Raw genomic sequence first — 15,107 nt, 5'->3', positions numbered from 1 at the left:
GACAAACGTGATCCTTAAGATTCAAGACAATTTATCAATCTTTATTTTTAAAACTAAAAGTCTACAGAAACATTTGCATTTTAGATTTGAAAATAAATACATTTAAAATAAAAATAACCTGTGCAAATACAGTTTTTCACCAGCCAGCTCGATGCCTGAGTCGAGGTTGGAAACTCAAACGGTGATGTCATCCATGCCCATAAGATGCTTACTGGATAATTTATTGTTATAAACAAAGTCTGGCGATCATGGCGGCTTCGCCAGTGCCTGGAAACTAATGTAAGCGCACCATTAAAACACAGGCGCACAGGTCATGATGTGATTACACTTACTTTACATAAGGCACCGTTCCAGCAATGCTGTCATGTTAATATCCAATTAGATATTTTACTCTGATTCGACTGGCATAGCCTACTGATCCCGATCTTCCATAGAAGATAAATTAACCCCCCCGTTCCCCCCCAAAAAAAACCACAGAGAGGAGATTAGCTCCAGGTTACATAATCACGCTTTAGTGTTAAGTCTGAGAGAGAGAGAGCCTCCGGTTTGTCTTTCCTCTACAGTTTGCAGGCTGCCTGTGCCACCTTGGAGCTGGTTTTCCTGTTGAGGGTTCGACAGATGAAAGCTCCAGCATCCATCAGCTTAGAGAGGTCGACTCCCTGGGGTACAGACAAAATTTAAGAGGTCATATTAGACTTAAGCACGGAAGTCGTAATTATCTTCAAGCAGCCAGGTAGCAGATCGAGCAGCATCCACGCAAAGTCTGAAGTCCTCCTACCGTCTGAATTCCAAGGCCGTGCAGCATATAAACTACATCTTCAGTTGAAACATTCCCAGAAGCCCCCTGGGCATAGGGGCAGCCTCCCAGTCCAGCTACTGATGAATCCACCACACTGATTCCCATCTGAAAAACAAACAAACACAAAGCATAGAAATCAGGAAAAAAGACAACAGTGACCAGCTACAGCTATCCAAAAATACCAGGTTCTCTTTTAAAGAGACTGAGTGGTAATCAACAGCAAAACGAGGTGATTAAGAAAAAATACACACAAACAACATGGCACCACCAGCTGGAAGTTAATGGCTGTCATGTGACTTCCTCTATATAATCACACAGAAAGAAAATTGGAAGCAACAGAACGACTCTTCCTTTTTCCCCCATTTACAAACAATAAAAGCGTCAGCCTTGCTGCAGCTCCCTCGGTGTACAGAGAGGTGTTCCTCACTCTCCTGCTCCGAAAAGCAGAACCACAAATAATGTTTTTCCTCTGTATTTTTTTTAAGAAGGTTAAAAAGTAGTGCCCAAGCAGGCGACAGTGAGGCGAACTCAAGCCTGACGATACAAACCCCGCCTAAAGAAATCAAATATTTGAGTACAAATCTGCAAACAACAGATCAGCTAAAAGGACACCCAATTATCCTTCTGCATTACTCAAAGATTAACCCCAGAACACTAACGTCAGGTGATTTTCACCCACGGTTGAATTCAAAAACAATTTTCCAGCTCCATTATTTATCTTAGATTTTTCATTCACAATTTTCACTAATTGCAGAGCTTTTTTAGAGTCCCTTGATTATGATGGTAAAGGGGGAAATAAAAGTATCTTTTTATAGGAGCTGGATAGCGTAGTGGTAAGACTACATGCCTCTGGAGTGGGAGTTCTAAGTTCGATTCCCGCCTGGGGCATCTGTATCCAGTAAAGATAAGCTACTGCAGTTAGAGATTGACTAGGTACAACACACATGCTACGGCAAGGAGGAGTCAGGACGCCAGGACAGGGGGGATATCATCACCCCCCAGGATTGTTATGAAAGTGATTGATAGTATGTAGATATATTGATAGTAGAGTGGGATTAGTAGATAGTAGAGATTAGGAAGTGTGTGTGGCGGTGCTGAAGTCAATCTACCCTAGGTAGGAGCCCTGTGAATATGACTGTGAATAGTGCAAAGACAAGTGGACAAAACAACAAGCACACATGTCAGCTTTAATATGCTGCTGAGAATATAGTATAAGTTTCTATTTATTACTCTTTTGGAAAGAGTAACTAAACTCTAAACATCTTTTCCAAACATGAGTAATAATAATGGATTCGGATTTATTAAAGCGCTTTGCAATGCCACTATTCATTCACACACTGGTGGAGGCAAGCTACAAGTTGTAGCCACAGATGCCCTGGGGCAGACCGACATATCGCGCCATCGGCCCCTCTGGCCAACACCAGTAGGTAAAGTGGACACAACGACCAGGACAGGGAGCCCAGGGATTGAACCGGCGATCTTCCGGTTGCAGATACACTTCCCAACCCGCTGAGCCACAGTCGCCCCGTAAGTGACTTCTCATCACTCTATCCCTTTGTTGTTTCAGCAACATTAAATTTAATAAAGTGCACATTTGAGTTAAAATATATATTTATAATTTTACATGGCATGAACATTTTTGTCGAACCGTGACACCAAAGTATCGAACCTGAACCGTGAATTTTGTGTATCGTTGCACCCCTAATAAATATATATTATATATACATGTGTGTGTTCTATTTCTGCTTGCGTTTTGCAATTTCTGTCGGTGATGTGCTACTGGAAACAGAACTTCCCAGAGGAACACACCCGAGGGATTAATAAAGTTTTACCTAATCTAAATCTAATCTTTAATAAACTGTCATCGTATCTTTATTTTTAGGGAGCACAGACCTTAAACACTTTAAGCTATAAGCTAATGATAGTTATGTAAGAGCAGATACATGCTGGAGCAATAAGCTGTACATTTCAGGTCCAACGGATGCATGATCGGACAAGTCGACTATCAAAATAATCGTTTGTGGCAGCCCTAGAATATGTGTGTGTAAACAAAATAGTCTCAAACCAGCCTGACCTGTAAAGCTACAAGGATGTTAGCCAGAGCCTGGCCATAGGTGTCATGGCAGTGCACCGCCAACGCACTGACGGGCACCTCTTTAATCACTGCCTCCAACATTTTAGTCATGCTGCCTGGAGTTCCCACTCCGATGGTGTCACCCAGAGAAATCTCGTAGCAGCCCATGGAGTACAGCCGCTTAGCTACCTGTGAGGCAGAGGACAGATTGAGCGGCGACATCAATTAATGCAAAAATAGTTTTGCATTTTTTTTTAAACAAGCCATAACTCACATGTGCCACTTTTTCAGGTGCCACCTTGCCTTCATATGGGCATCCGACGACACAGGAGACATAACTGTGATGACAAGAAGCACATAAACAAGAATTAGAGGGCAGTGATTTAAAGATCTGCTGACAGTTGAGGGGAGGCCACTATTCTTACCCTCTAACTGGCACGCCGGCCTCTTTAGCCGCTTTCATAACCTCGTCAAAGCGCTGTAAACTCTCATCCACTGAGCAGTTTATGTTCTTCTTGCTGAAGAGCTCAGACGCAGCACCAAATATGGCTACTTCTGGGGCTCCTGCCTTGACCTGAAGTAAATAAGAGCATTTCTTGTGAGGAATTAAACTGAAGCACCACCGACTCTGTGTGAAGATGGCGATGGAGGATGTTTATGTAGTGACGGTTGATGAGATTGGATGCTTGACACTCACAGCAGCCTGGAAACCCTTGAGATTGGGGGTGAGGACTTGATAAGTAACCCCGGGCTTCCTGCTGATACCCTTCATCACCTCCACCTGGTCTGCCATCTGACATGTGGATGACAGAAACCGGTCAGCAGTGACAAAAAGAAGTCATGCAGTTTCTGTACTGCCCTTAGCCGGATGTGCCAGCACTGTGTGTGCGTGTGGGGGGGTGCATACTCACCTGTGGAACCCACTTTGGGGAGACGAAGCTGGTAGCCTCAATGACGGATAGCCCCGACTCTGACAGCATGTTAATTAATTTAATTTTGGCCTCTGTTGGTACAAGAGTCTGAAAGTGCAAAGAGTTGGTTATGTAAGGATCGACATAACTAACTCGGGTAACTCTGTTATCGTCTGGTGACGCAAAGCACGAACTATGCGCCTGCGCCATCAAACACACGCTACCTTCTCATTCTGAAGGCCGTCTCTTGGTCCCACCTCCACTATTTTCACCTTCCCTGGAAAAGCCTGGGCCGCTCTTACTCCAGCCTAAAACACAAACAGAAGAAACACGTGGTGTTAAATTACCAACAGCTAATAAGGAGCCTCGAACATGTAGCAACTAGCATAACAGCAGGGACGCTAACAGCTAGCGGACAAACACGGCCGTGCATCTAAGCAGCGCGTCGTATCACACAGGATTCAAACTCACTGCTCTGTGCGCCGCCGCGGAGCTGAACGACAGGCAGTGCTGCCCCATAAGCGACGTTAAAGCGTTCCTGTGGACGAGCTTCATGACAGTCGCCATGATGGTCCAGCCTGCGGTTTGACGTCACGACGTTCTCTCCAGGCGCGGAGTCCTCACAGGCTCACGAAAGCACCGCGTGGACGCCATCTATGGGCGAAAGGGTGGAACTGAAAGGATTGTTTATGATTTATGACGCGCCAAATCACAATAATAGTTTCCTCCAGGCGCTTTGTATCAACTACAATACACCCAAAATCAAACGATCCACTGTGAGCCAGCACTTGTGGACAGTGGAAAGAGAAAACTCAATGTTAGCAGGAAGAAACTTCAAGCAAAACCAGATTATTAGATTATTATCTTTTAATTTAGCTCACTTTTGGTTTTTCTTGTGGCCAGATATGTTTCCTTTCCTTTTAAAATATAATTAGGTCCACAATATTTGTAATTATATTACTATTACAGTGGCAAACTATGGATGAAAGACTATGTGTTCGTGGTCCTTCATTTTCAGAGCTTCAGTGGTAAATGGCAAGGCAGTTTAACCAGATAAAACATATAGAGTTGATTTATTGTCAAAGTGTTGAACTTGTGTTTGGTAGCTTTTATCTGTAATGTAATGGGGAAAATTCTAGTTTTCACATTATGTGTCAATATAACCTTGTGAAACGATGTTTCAAGGTGTTATCTGCTAACTGTAAGGGCGTACAAAGACGAAACTCCCAAGAAGACCAGTGCCAGGATCTTTAAGGGAAACTGCTCTATGCCCAGCAACAGCCCATGGGACAAAAAAAACTGTCGCAACGGAAAAAATACAGAGAGTTGTGTGTGAGGGTATAAAAGAGACCCTAAACATCTTAAGGGCAGAGCTCGCGTGACTGTGAACAGTGATGTTTGATGTGTGTTGGCTCTCCTGCAGTAATTAAAATAGCCTGACCACAGCTGACCGCGTTGCAGACTTCATTACTAAAAAATTCCACGACAGGAACTTTCAGAATTAAAGAACAAAAGTAGGTGCATCAGAGGAGTAGCAAGAAATTCAGCAGACAACTAAAGTGAATGATCACAGAATTATTTCCATGGTTGAGAAAAATCTCCCCACAACATCGAATCAAGAACATTCTTGAAGATGTAAGCAAATCATTGTCAGAATACACTACAAAATACCCCATTATGAAAGCAAACCATAGAAAGTTTACATCGAGGTACAAGAAAGTGAGATAACAGTTTGTCAGAAATTAACTGGAAGATGATTTTTCATCTTGATCCAATTTTCCCCTGTTTAAATAGGTTATACTCAACATTGTTGTAATATTTTGTCATTTATTATTTAAACTTTTCCATCACAGATGCCGTAATGACTCCAGAATTGATTTTATTGGTAACATTCAATTTGCATTCAGAGTTGTAAAGTTTTTGTACATACTGATGTATTTGTTCCAAGATGACAAAACTTTTATAATTTTTTCAGGTTTAGTTTATTGCACTTTTTCACTGTTACCAGTTTTCCCACAATCGTTGTCCTTTATCTTATTTATTTTTCTATGACTTTACTTCTATCTTATTTTACACCATTTAATACTCCTATAAGAATAATAAAAAACTGAGCCTCCTTTGAACGAGGAGAAGTCGTTCAGTTGTTTGTGATTAAAGTTAAAGACCCAAAAACAAATTTATAAAAATATCTTTAATGTGTCCAAAAGTAAAAAACAAACAAACAAATAAATTATGCGTTTGTATCATACTGCATATCATAACAAAACATTTAAAAAGACTGTCCCTACAGGATACAGGTGATCATTCTGTTCTTCACCTTTTTGCTGAAAGGCCGGCAGAAAGCAGCCGAAAGGACCGAAGCTTTTCATGCACGAGAGAAAAAAAAGCTTATTGAAAAGATTATAATATCATATTATGATTGAAGTAAAGGAAACACATAATATGCATGCTTCAGATACTGCATATCTTTATGAAGCTTAACAGAAAACCTTCATTTTTTTTCTGACAAAGCTCAACAAACTGATAAGAAAAGACTAAACTAATACACAACATATCATAAACGTATGTTTTTACATGAGTGAATCCCACATTTTATGCATAAACTCTCCTGCATGGCTTTAAAGTGCCCCTGTTAAGCTTTTGGGGTTTTTCCCTATTCTTCACACCTTTATTAAAAGTAAAGTTTCACCCACACACATGAAACACTGAAGTGAAACTGGCTGTGAAACTGGCTGTTCTTCCGTTACTTCTCTATGTCACCATGTAAAATGCCAGTCCAGCAGCTAAACAAAGAACGCCTCAGCTACATCCAGTTGCACCAACTGCCTAAAAGTCTGCCATTTTTCTCTTTTCTACAAACTAAATGTAAAACATGTCAGCAAACCAAATATTCTGCGAGGCTGAAAGAATGAAAACAAGCTTTTGTGCCCTCCGGCTGATGAGCTGAAGACCTGGTGAATTTCTTTTTTTCCCATTTTTAATTAAAAAAAACTAATGACAGCAGAAATCACAAACGTGCTGCATGGCTAACCATCTTTAGTTGTGTTATTTTTCTGTTGTGTTTTAATTGTAACAGTTATATAACAGTTATATTCATCCACTATTGAACCATTTGAACTGCATATTCTCTTAGCTAAAGATTTTAGCTTTTAGCAGGATATTTCATTTTTGATCATTTCTTATATGTTTGAATCATTTATGCACGACTATTTTCTGCTTTTTAACCATTACTTTCAATTAATTATCTGCCAAAAATTCTTTAAGTTCAATCAATTCTTTAATGAAATTGTAATTTAATTAACTGCTCTTGCTAAAGTACTCTCCGGAGTACTCGTAACTCTGGCTGGATACCTCGCTTTCCTAGAACAGATCATTTCAGGCAGAAGGTGAAAAGAGGAGCAGCAGTAACACTGTGCACAGTACAATATGAGAAAAATGATTTTTGAATATTAACGAATGTAAACTTATTGTAGTAAACCCCTAAATTGAAAAGAAGCATACCAGGGGCACTTCAAAACACAAACACTTCAAATATGGTTACGCATCTGCACACACACAAACACACGCACACTTTGGCCCAGTTTCACTGCAGCTCTTCGTCGCTGACGTCCACTTGCTGGATGATGAGGTCGGCGCCCGAGTCTTCTGCCAGGTCATCGTCGTCAGTCACCATCCAGCTCCTCTTTGTGTCCCCCTCCTCCTCCCCGTCCACGCCCAGTAACAGCGCCGGTTCCTCGTTGTGCCCCTCCAGGCTGTTCATGGGGACGTCGTCACAGCCCACTTCCTGGATGCACGCCGTGCACATGCGGTAGCGTCTCGTGCCCTCACACACCACATGCCCGGTCTCCTCGGTCACTTGACACTTACACTTCCTGCACACCAGCTTCCTGGCTTGATGAATCTGGGCGATTAAAAAGAAAAAGAAAAGATCGGATAAAGATTTATTCAATATTAGAGTCGATTTGTTTAGCAGCTTGTTTTCCTGGAGCTGTAAGCCGACACAGACACAGAAGAAAGTGTAAATTCACCATCTGCTGTGAAAACACCTACTGTCTCAAAATGGCTGCGTAGATGCTCCAGGCGAGTGAAGCGCTTATTGCAGGCCTGGCATGGATACGGCCTCTCCCCGGTGTGACAGCGCAGGTGACGCTTCAGGTCTGCTTTCCTCTTCACTGTGTGTGTGCAAAAGGGGCATTTGAAGCGCATGGTAGGATTCGAATCTGCAAAGAGGAACAGAGAAATTGTGACATTTGACTTTTTCCTATCATCTCTGTCCAAGTGTCCCAGTCGTCATCATCTTCTGGCAGCACACACCTTTATTAAAGTGTCCAATAACACCCACAATCGGTGGTAGAGTCGCGTAAAGCTCCTCTGCCTTTTCAGCCTTTCGTGTCCGTGCCTCCTGGATGTCCAAGTCTTCTTGCTGGTTGGACCGAGCGCTGTTGGACGCTCGCCTCTTTGTGCTCCCTTTTCCACGCCGACGCTCTGATCCAGGCAAGGTGTACAAAGGGTCCTGAGGGTCCTGGAGGTCTTCCGCATCTGCACTCAGCTCGTTAACAGGGCTGTTAGGGTCGGTCTTCAGGGCTGAGGCCGAAGGATCCTGGTCCGAGTCCTTTCCCATAAAGCTAGACTGTGATCTGGAGTTGTCCCGAGTCCAGAGCGCAGGTGGAGGGCTGACAGAGCAGGGGCCCTGATGCTGCTCTGTGGAGTCTTCTCCTGCTCCGCTGGTAAAGCTACAGGTCTCAGACAAGCTGAGGCAGCGATCGCTGTCTTCATCTTTCACACTGATGTCCAAGGAGGACTTGATGAAGTTCTTGCAGTAGCTGATGACGTTGTTCATCTGCAGGTAGCTGGCTGCAGACATAACTTCAATCACATTGTGACTGGAGAGGTCCAGCTGGCCGGAGTAGATGAAATCCAGGATGACGGTGAAGGTCTCGGGGCTGAAGACGTCGAAGGTGGCGTTGACAGAGTCGTCGGGCCCCTGGGACAGCAGCATGCGGAAGTAGCCGCTGCTGGCGTACAAAACATTGCGGTGAGCCCTGAAGAGCTGGCCCTCCACCAACACACTGCAGTCACAGAAAAGCTCCTGGCGGCGCTGCTGGTTGAGCTGCTTCAGCATGTTGCTTTGGTGAGACACTGTGATGTCGGCCGTGTTGAACCACCTCTGAGGCTGCCTGCAGGAGACAACACGACAGCTTGCTCACTAGCTCTGCATGCAGGACACACTCACTTCTTTAGCAAGAAAATAAGAAATGACAGAAGTCCTGCAGACCTGGTGGACATTTATTACTGAACTTCTCCCAATGCCAAATTAACAAGATAAATAAAGGAAACAGGCGTCTGGATTTTAATGGTGTGGTAACAGCCTGCAATGGTAATCATGGCACACTGATCTGAGCATAACAAACACAGCAGCATCACCACATGCTTGCAGCTGTCAATTATTGCATCTTTGTCTTTACACCGGCTCAGCAGAGGGCCCGCCCACCTGACTTTTTTCTGCATTTTGATTTGTTGAAGGATCCTTCAGGCAAAATCTTCTCCTAATGGGTTACACCCGACTCAAGTCAGTCAGAGAGCATCGGGTGACAAAACCTTTAATCATGTCTGAGGTCTCACGCGCTCCGGAAACCCCCGATGGAGTAAACGCGTCAGACTTGTAGGAAGAGAAAATAAAACACTGCAGCCGGACACGCAAAGAGAAAAAAAAATGTCCAGCACCCTGATTTTCAGAACACTTCTTATTTCACGGTAACCTGTTCAATCCGTGCTCGCGCAGACTCGGGATTGCACGCTTTCGTGTTTAATGAGCCATCAGCGCGGCTGTGTGACAACCTCCGCAGCGCCCGACAACCCACGGTGCAACGCCCGCCCGCAGGACTCCACGGTGCCTTTCACGGCACGCGAAATCAAGCCTAACGTCCCCACCGAGCTCTTCCGCGTGAAATCAGACATCCTTCGACCTACAAAGCGACACGACAGTGCTGCAGTCCTGCGAGAGGAAAGCGGGCAGCCCAGTCTGTCTGTCCTGGAGCGACGCCCACTTCAGGCTTCAGCCAGCACACAATAGAAAAACAGACACAAACCTCCGGCAAGTGAGCGCGCTGCGAGCTGGAAAAACACATCTATTCGCATTGTGTAACAGTCTGGGGCAACGACGCACTAACACGCCCGTTTTCATCCTCAAGACCACCCCCACTTCTCTCCGGAGGTCCGGCGAGCAGCGGGGAGGATTTGACTGCTGCCCAAAGCGAGCGACTGCTTCGCAGGCGCGAGGTGTCGGCAGGACCCGCTTACGCCCCACGCCTTCATACCCCCCCCTGACAAAATCCATCGATACTCACTGGTGGCTCGATTCACCCGGCGCCCTGTACAGCCTGCTCGCCCCCAAGTCCGCCACCATATCCATGTTTAATTCCCGTTTGCCTTTCCCCCCCTCCGCTCTTTTCTTTGCTCGTCCAGGGTCCACAGTCAGGCACTTCCTGCTCAGCCCTAAAGACCGAAACCCGGTTAGACCGACTGGAGCACAGTGCTGACGTGGGTGTTTATTAACTGGGTGCCCGAGGGTTCAAGGAGCCATTTAAAGTCCCAGCGCCCCGTTTAAACAGACGCCCTCGTTGCGAAAGGAGCGATATTCATACAGTATTTGTGCAGGGCTCACGATGCTCCTCTAACCTTAACACACAGGTCCGAGATTTAATCTGCCCCGTATTTCAGAAAAATATTTATATGTATATAACAAGAAAAACCTGGGTCACAATCACTCAGACAGTCAAGGCAAAGTGCGCGTTTCAGCTCTTCAGTAAGAAAATTAATTTATTCTTTCATTGTTATGGCTCACAGATCAATACATTTATAGAGAAAATATCAGTTGTTAAGTCTGAGCTAACAGCAGAGAGTAAACAGACATTTAGATACTCTTCTTGTCGTCAGCTGAATCATTGGAGTTTAACAAAAATAAAAACAATGCAGCTTCTCTTGAGGTCTTATGTGTCATTGCGCCAACGAGGAAGCTGGTGGTTCCCTTTGGTGATTTTAAAAAGAGGATTTTTAAGCAACAGTCTGCTCGGGTTGCGTCAGCAAGTGCCGTTGGAAAATCCGGTGGGGTTCATGGACTGCCAGCGCCACAGGTCCTCACCTGCATGGAATGGGTGCAAAGAAAAAACACAGAGATCATACAGGAGATACAACAACGCATTTATTTGACTGTAGAAGAGCAATCATGGAGAAGAATCTGATTTTCCGGCGTGGCTGTCCTTACACATTCTTTCCAGGTCAAATCGAGCCTTCCAGCCCAGCTCCTTCTCAGCTACGCGAGGGTCGGCGTAGCAGGAAGCGACGTCTCCGCCTCTGCGAGGGGCGATCTTATATGGGATCTAAACAGAAAACACATTATGTTAATTACACGGACAAATAAGGTGATCAGAGGTATTTCCACAGTGCCAGATTGGTCGTGCTTTGCGTCACTTCTAGACTATAAACATGATTCAGCTCTCACAGTAACCACGGTGACTCACCTCTTTTCCGGAAGCCTTCTCCATGGCTTTCACCATCTCAAGCACTGAGTAGCCTTTTCCTGTCCCAAGGTTGTAAACCTACAGACACACACACACTAATAAATATCTAAAGCATCTATGTGACAATGGTCATGATGGAAATTTGCTCCAAGTTGTTACACCTTGCACCCGCAGTCCTCCTTCAGCTTCTTCAGAGCAGCTATGTGTCCCTTTGCCAGATCCACAACATGAATGTAATCTCTCACACCTGCAAAGAAAAAAGGAGCCTCGTTTTCATGGTACTGAGTATCTGGCTGCTATTTAAAAGTGCAGTGATTTGCAGCGATTTCCGTTACCTGTGCCATCGATCGTGTCGTAGTCGTTCCCGTACACGCTCAGACACTCTCGTCTCCCGACGGCGACCTAAATTAAGCAATGCAAGCAAATCGGAGTCATGTGATTCATGGAGACAGATGAAAGACTGAAACACAGTCACTATGATGAGCACAGCGTGGCATCTGGCAGAGACTTTAGATACCTGGGCAACATATGGCAGCAGGTTGTTAGGGATACCCTGAGGGTCCTCTCCTATCTGACCGGAGCAATGAGCTCCGATCGGATTGAAATAGCGCAGCAGCACAGCATTCCAGTCCTGCCCACAGAGAAGGAATAATGAGACAACAAGGAGATGGAAGCGTGCGCGTCTGTGAATGTGTTTCTTCTCAGTTTACCTTCTCAGCTTTACAGTGGTCCTTGACCATCTCCTCGATGAAGTACTTGGTCTTCCCGTAGGGGTTAGTGCAGCCTCCCACGGGGTGCTGCTCATCTATGGGGAGGCGCTGGGGGTCTCCATATACTGTGGCGGAGCTGCTGAAGACCAGATTGCGCACTCTGTGAGCCTGCATCACCTGGGGCACATGCAGATACACATAAACACGGCACATACACACAATCAGTGGCCAGCGAGGCAGCAGTCCACAGCACACACGCATTCAGCTCAGGGCTGAGGGAAAAAGGCTGATTCTGGCTGTTATGATGAGCTCCACATGCATAACATATCAGAAGGATGCGGTTTTAGAATTGATCAGCTCATTTTCAAATGAACACACGGGCGTGCGCTCGGCAAACACAGAATAAGGTCAGAGCAGGGATTAATAATGAGTGCAGATCTGATTTCAGATTACCCAGGAGCTATTGACTGACCTCGAGCAGGTTCATGAAGGCGGTGAGGTTCACTTTGTAGTAGAGCAACGGCTTCTCCACCGACTCGCCCACAGCTTTCAGCCCCGCGAAGTGAATCACAGCGCTGAAGGAATGCTGCAGCACACACACAGAGAAGCACATGTGTGACACAGGCCGGCTTCAGATTTAACGCATGCAAATACTACAAATGAACTACTTTACATGACAGTTCATGCAGGCCAGCAGGGACATTTTTAAGGAAATAAACCAAGTATAAAAAAGTTAAATGGTGGCGCATTTATCTTATTGCAGATTGTTTTATGTGTGTAACAGTAAAGCAGAAATTGGGCTGTTTTTTTTAAGCCAAACAACCCCAAATACACTGACTTTACAAATCAAAGTGTGTACACTGGTGGCACTCTCTAAAACAGTAGCAGATGCAGATGAATAATTAGGAAAAACAAACCAAGTGTAACAACTTTCTGACCTTTTTGAACAGCTTTTCCAAGCCGGGACGGTCGAGGAGGTCCAGTTCATGAAACTCAATACTGGTTTTCAGGAGCTTTTCTATCCTGCATATGCTCTCTGGCACATTCCCTTCTCCTCAATCCAAAACACGATGGATACACACACACACACACACACGCACACACACTAGGTCTAAGTATCACGCTGATTATTTTTCAATTCAATTTTAATTATAAGTTGCCAAATCAGTTGCCTGTAAGGTAGACCCTACAGTTCTTTCAGTAATTTTCACAATAAAAGCTCTTAATTGGTGAGCTCACCTCGCACAGCGTTACTGAAGTTATCCACCACGATTGGCTGGTAGCCTGCTTCAATGAGCTCCACCACACAGTGACTCCCGATGTAGCCTCCTCCACCTGTGACCAGCACCTTCTCTGCCATTCTTTGGGTCTGATGGATAAAAGATACGATCACATCAAGTCAATCAAAATCCTCTCTCAGTCTGAATGCTGTAGTGGAAGCAAAACGATGCCACCCTGACTGGAGGATGAGGAGATCCTTTATCCCGACACACCTGTTTAAAGCTAAGTGACACACCTGTACTGTCCCACGTCAGCAGGTTCAAGCCTTCACCTGTCCAACCACATGAAACAATTATATTGCTTGAAGAATAACACGTCAGTGACTACTGGCTATTGTTAAGAGCCATCTTATCTTTCGAGAGAGTGATATTCTCTTTCCAACAGGCCACAACTTCCCTGCACTTTGTATGATGAAACTTTATTACTCAGTTCCAGTTATTACTCAGCTTTAAGACATCCTGTTTGTTCCACGTAAGCAATCAGAATATCTCAAGGCTTATACTTTATCTCTCTACAGAACTCCACATATTAGAGTTAATTCAAATGGATGAAATATTGGATCAGAGCAACTTTGAAGGCTTTTTTTTAAAAAGAGAAAAAAGTAAAAGCTGCTTCTTCAGGCTAAATAACCGAAACTGATAATATTACTTGAAGAATAAAAACATAACCTAAGTAATAAGTGCTAAAATGACACACAACAGTTCACTTTCATTTAGAGTTTCTGTAAAACACTCACCGTTTCTCTTTGAGAGATGAAAAGGCGTTTCCGGTGGAGACTCTTGATAAACGTCGTCGGAAGCAGAAGCAGAAGAGGTGAGTGTTGAAGGTTTATCCGTCAGTTCATTCAGTGAAGTCTTCTAGTTTTTCCTGTAGACATTTCTTTACTTCCTGTAAAACGTGGGTCGGAGTCAAGCGAAAGTTTAACAGACAACTTCCCATACGCGTACTTTCAAAATAAAAGCACAAGCGGTAAATTCACTTTAGATTCGAGAAAGCGAAACCAACTTCTGTAAAACCATATGGGATAAATATAACTGATGGACTTCTTTACAATCCATCTCAGTTTAGTTTAGTTTTAGGTCTGTCGCTGTTTCCTTTACTCCTTAAATTCTGACAACCATTAATGTTACACTGATAAATACTTTAACACCACTGGCCATCAGATGCTTTATTAGTAGCAGTCCATCCATCCATTCTCCTCTGCTAATCTAATTCACCAAAATTTACCTATTTACTTACTTTACTAATTGTCTTTGGTCTGTTGGAGGAAGGAAACTCAAGACAGAGACCCCCAGACTGGATTCAAACCCAGAACCTTCTTATGTGAGGCGAGGTTGCTAGTGACCAGAAGGACAGCTCGGGTTTGGAGTTAAAGTTAGAGGGATGGGGCTGAGACATGTGCAGTAGAGGAACACTGGATATATATTGGATGCAGCAGGAGGAGGAAAACAGGTTCATTGATGGAGAGTGTTGGGGTGACAGAGGAGGACGCTGGAGAAAAGGTGAGGCAGATGATCTGTTGGGGAGACCCTTAAATGTGCAGCCTCTGTGCTCTTCTATAAATGTAATATTAACATTTATTGGGACCATTAAACAAATTTATTTCTTACTTTGAAGCATCAAACGGATTTTAATGACGCATCTTCATTAACTTCACGGATCTCCAACCCTCTTGCCGTGCTACGTGAGCGACGTGACGCGTGAGGTAAGCCACGCCTCTTTGCCATTTACACAAGGAAGCGTTTGTGCAGAGCCTCCACCTCTGTGTGCGCACAGAGCCACACTAGATGGCGAAAGGAAAAGTGCCACGTT

The 15,107-nt window shown here is 44.4% G+C and overlaps 3 protein-coding genes across 6 annotated transcripts; all 3 read right to left on the bottom strand.

The window, feature by feature from the left end:
• Nucleotides 1-20: 20 nt before the first annotated feature.
• hmgcl (3-hydroxy-3-methylglutaryl-CoA lyase) lies at nt 21-4,371 on the bottom strand. Its single transcript, XM_006800636.3, has 9 exons — nt 4,256-4,371; nt 4,009-4,092; nt 3,785-3,892; nt 3,571-3,666; nt 3,299-3,447; nt 3,148-3,211; nt 2,874-3,062; nt 779-904; nt 21-659 (listed from the first exon to the last, which is right to left on the bottom strand). The coding sequence occupies exons 1-9, from the start codon at nt 4,349-4,351 to the stop codon at nt 558-560; spliced, it is 1,014 nt and encodes a 337-aa protein (XP_006800699.1). The 5' UTR covers nt 4,352-4,371; the 3' UTR covers nt 21-557.
• A 1,585-nt stretch (nt 4,372-5,956) lies between these two features.
• On the bottom strand, nt 5,957-10,290 carry zbtb8a (zinc finger and BTB domain containing 8A). 3 transcript variants are annotated; one of them, XM_006800634.3, is made up of 4 exons: nt 10,132-10,290; nt 8,099-8,961; nt 7,835-8,004; nt 5,957-7,685 (listed from the first exon to the last, which is right to left on the bottom strand). In XM_006800634.3, the coding sequence occupies exons 1-4, from the start codon at nt 10,194-10,196 to the stop codon at nt 7,368-7,370; spliced, it is 1,416 nt and encodes a 471-aa protein (XP_006800697.1). In that variant the 5' UTR covers nt 10,197-10,290; the 3' UTR covers nt 5,957-7,367. The 3 variants fall into 3 exon arrangements, with proteins under 3 accessions (XP_006800697.1, XP_087689237.1, XP_006800698.1); XM_087833111.1 differs by lacking the exon at nt 10,132-10,290 and adding an exon at nt 9,874-10,045; XM_006800635.3 differs by lacking the exon at nt 10,132-10,290 and adding an exon at nt 9,276-9,840.
• A 280-nt stretch (nt 10,291-10,570) lies between these two features.
• Nucleotides 10,571-14,563, bottom strand: gale (UDP-galactose-4-epimerase). Of its 2 annotated transcripts, none has more exons than XM_087832837.1 (12): nt 14,535-14,563; nt 14,032-14,183; nt 13,254-13,383; nt 12,953-13,068; nt 12,487-12,600; nt 12,015-12,191; nt 11,822-11,935; nt 11,640-11,706; nt 11,466-11,551; nt 11,305-11,382; nt 11,049-11,163; nt 10,571-10,925 (listed from the first exon to the last, which is right to left on the bottom strand). In XM_087832837.1, the coding sequence occupies exons 3-12, from the start codon at nt 13,372-13,374 to the stop codon at nt 10,864-10,866; spliced, it is 1,050 nt and encodes a 349-aa protein (XP_087688963.1). In that variant the 5' UTR covers nt 13,375-13,383; nt 14,032-14,183; nt 14,535-14,563; the 3' UTR covers nt 10,571-10,863. The 2 variants fall into 2 exon arrangements, with proteins under 2 accessions (XP_087688963.1, XP_087688964.1); XM_087832838.1 differs by having other exon boundaries at nt 12,953-13,065; nt 14,535-14,558.
• Between the last annotated feature and the right edge of the window lie 544 nt (nt 14,564-15,107).

This window comes from Neolamprologus brichardi, chromosome 19 (assembly GCF_056152115.1).
Source record: "Neolamprologus brichardi isolate AB-2024 chromosome 19, ASM5615211v1, whole genome shotgun sequence".
In the NCBI taxonomy this organism is placed as follows: Eukaryota; Metazoa; Chordata; class Actinopteri; order Cichliformes; family Cichlidae; genus Neolamprologus; species Neolamprologus brichardi.
The sequence above is the reverse complement of the archived record's forward strand: the minus strand, read 5'-3'. Positions and strand labels throughout refer to the sequence as shown.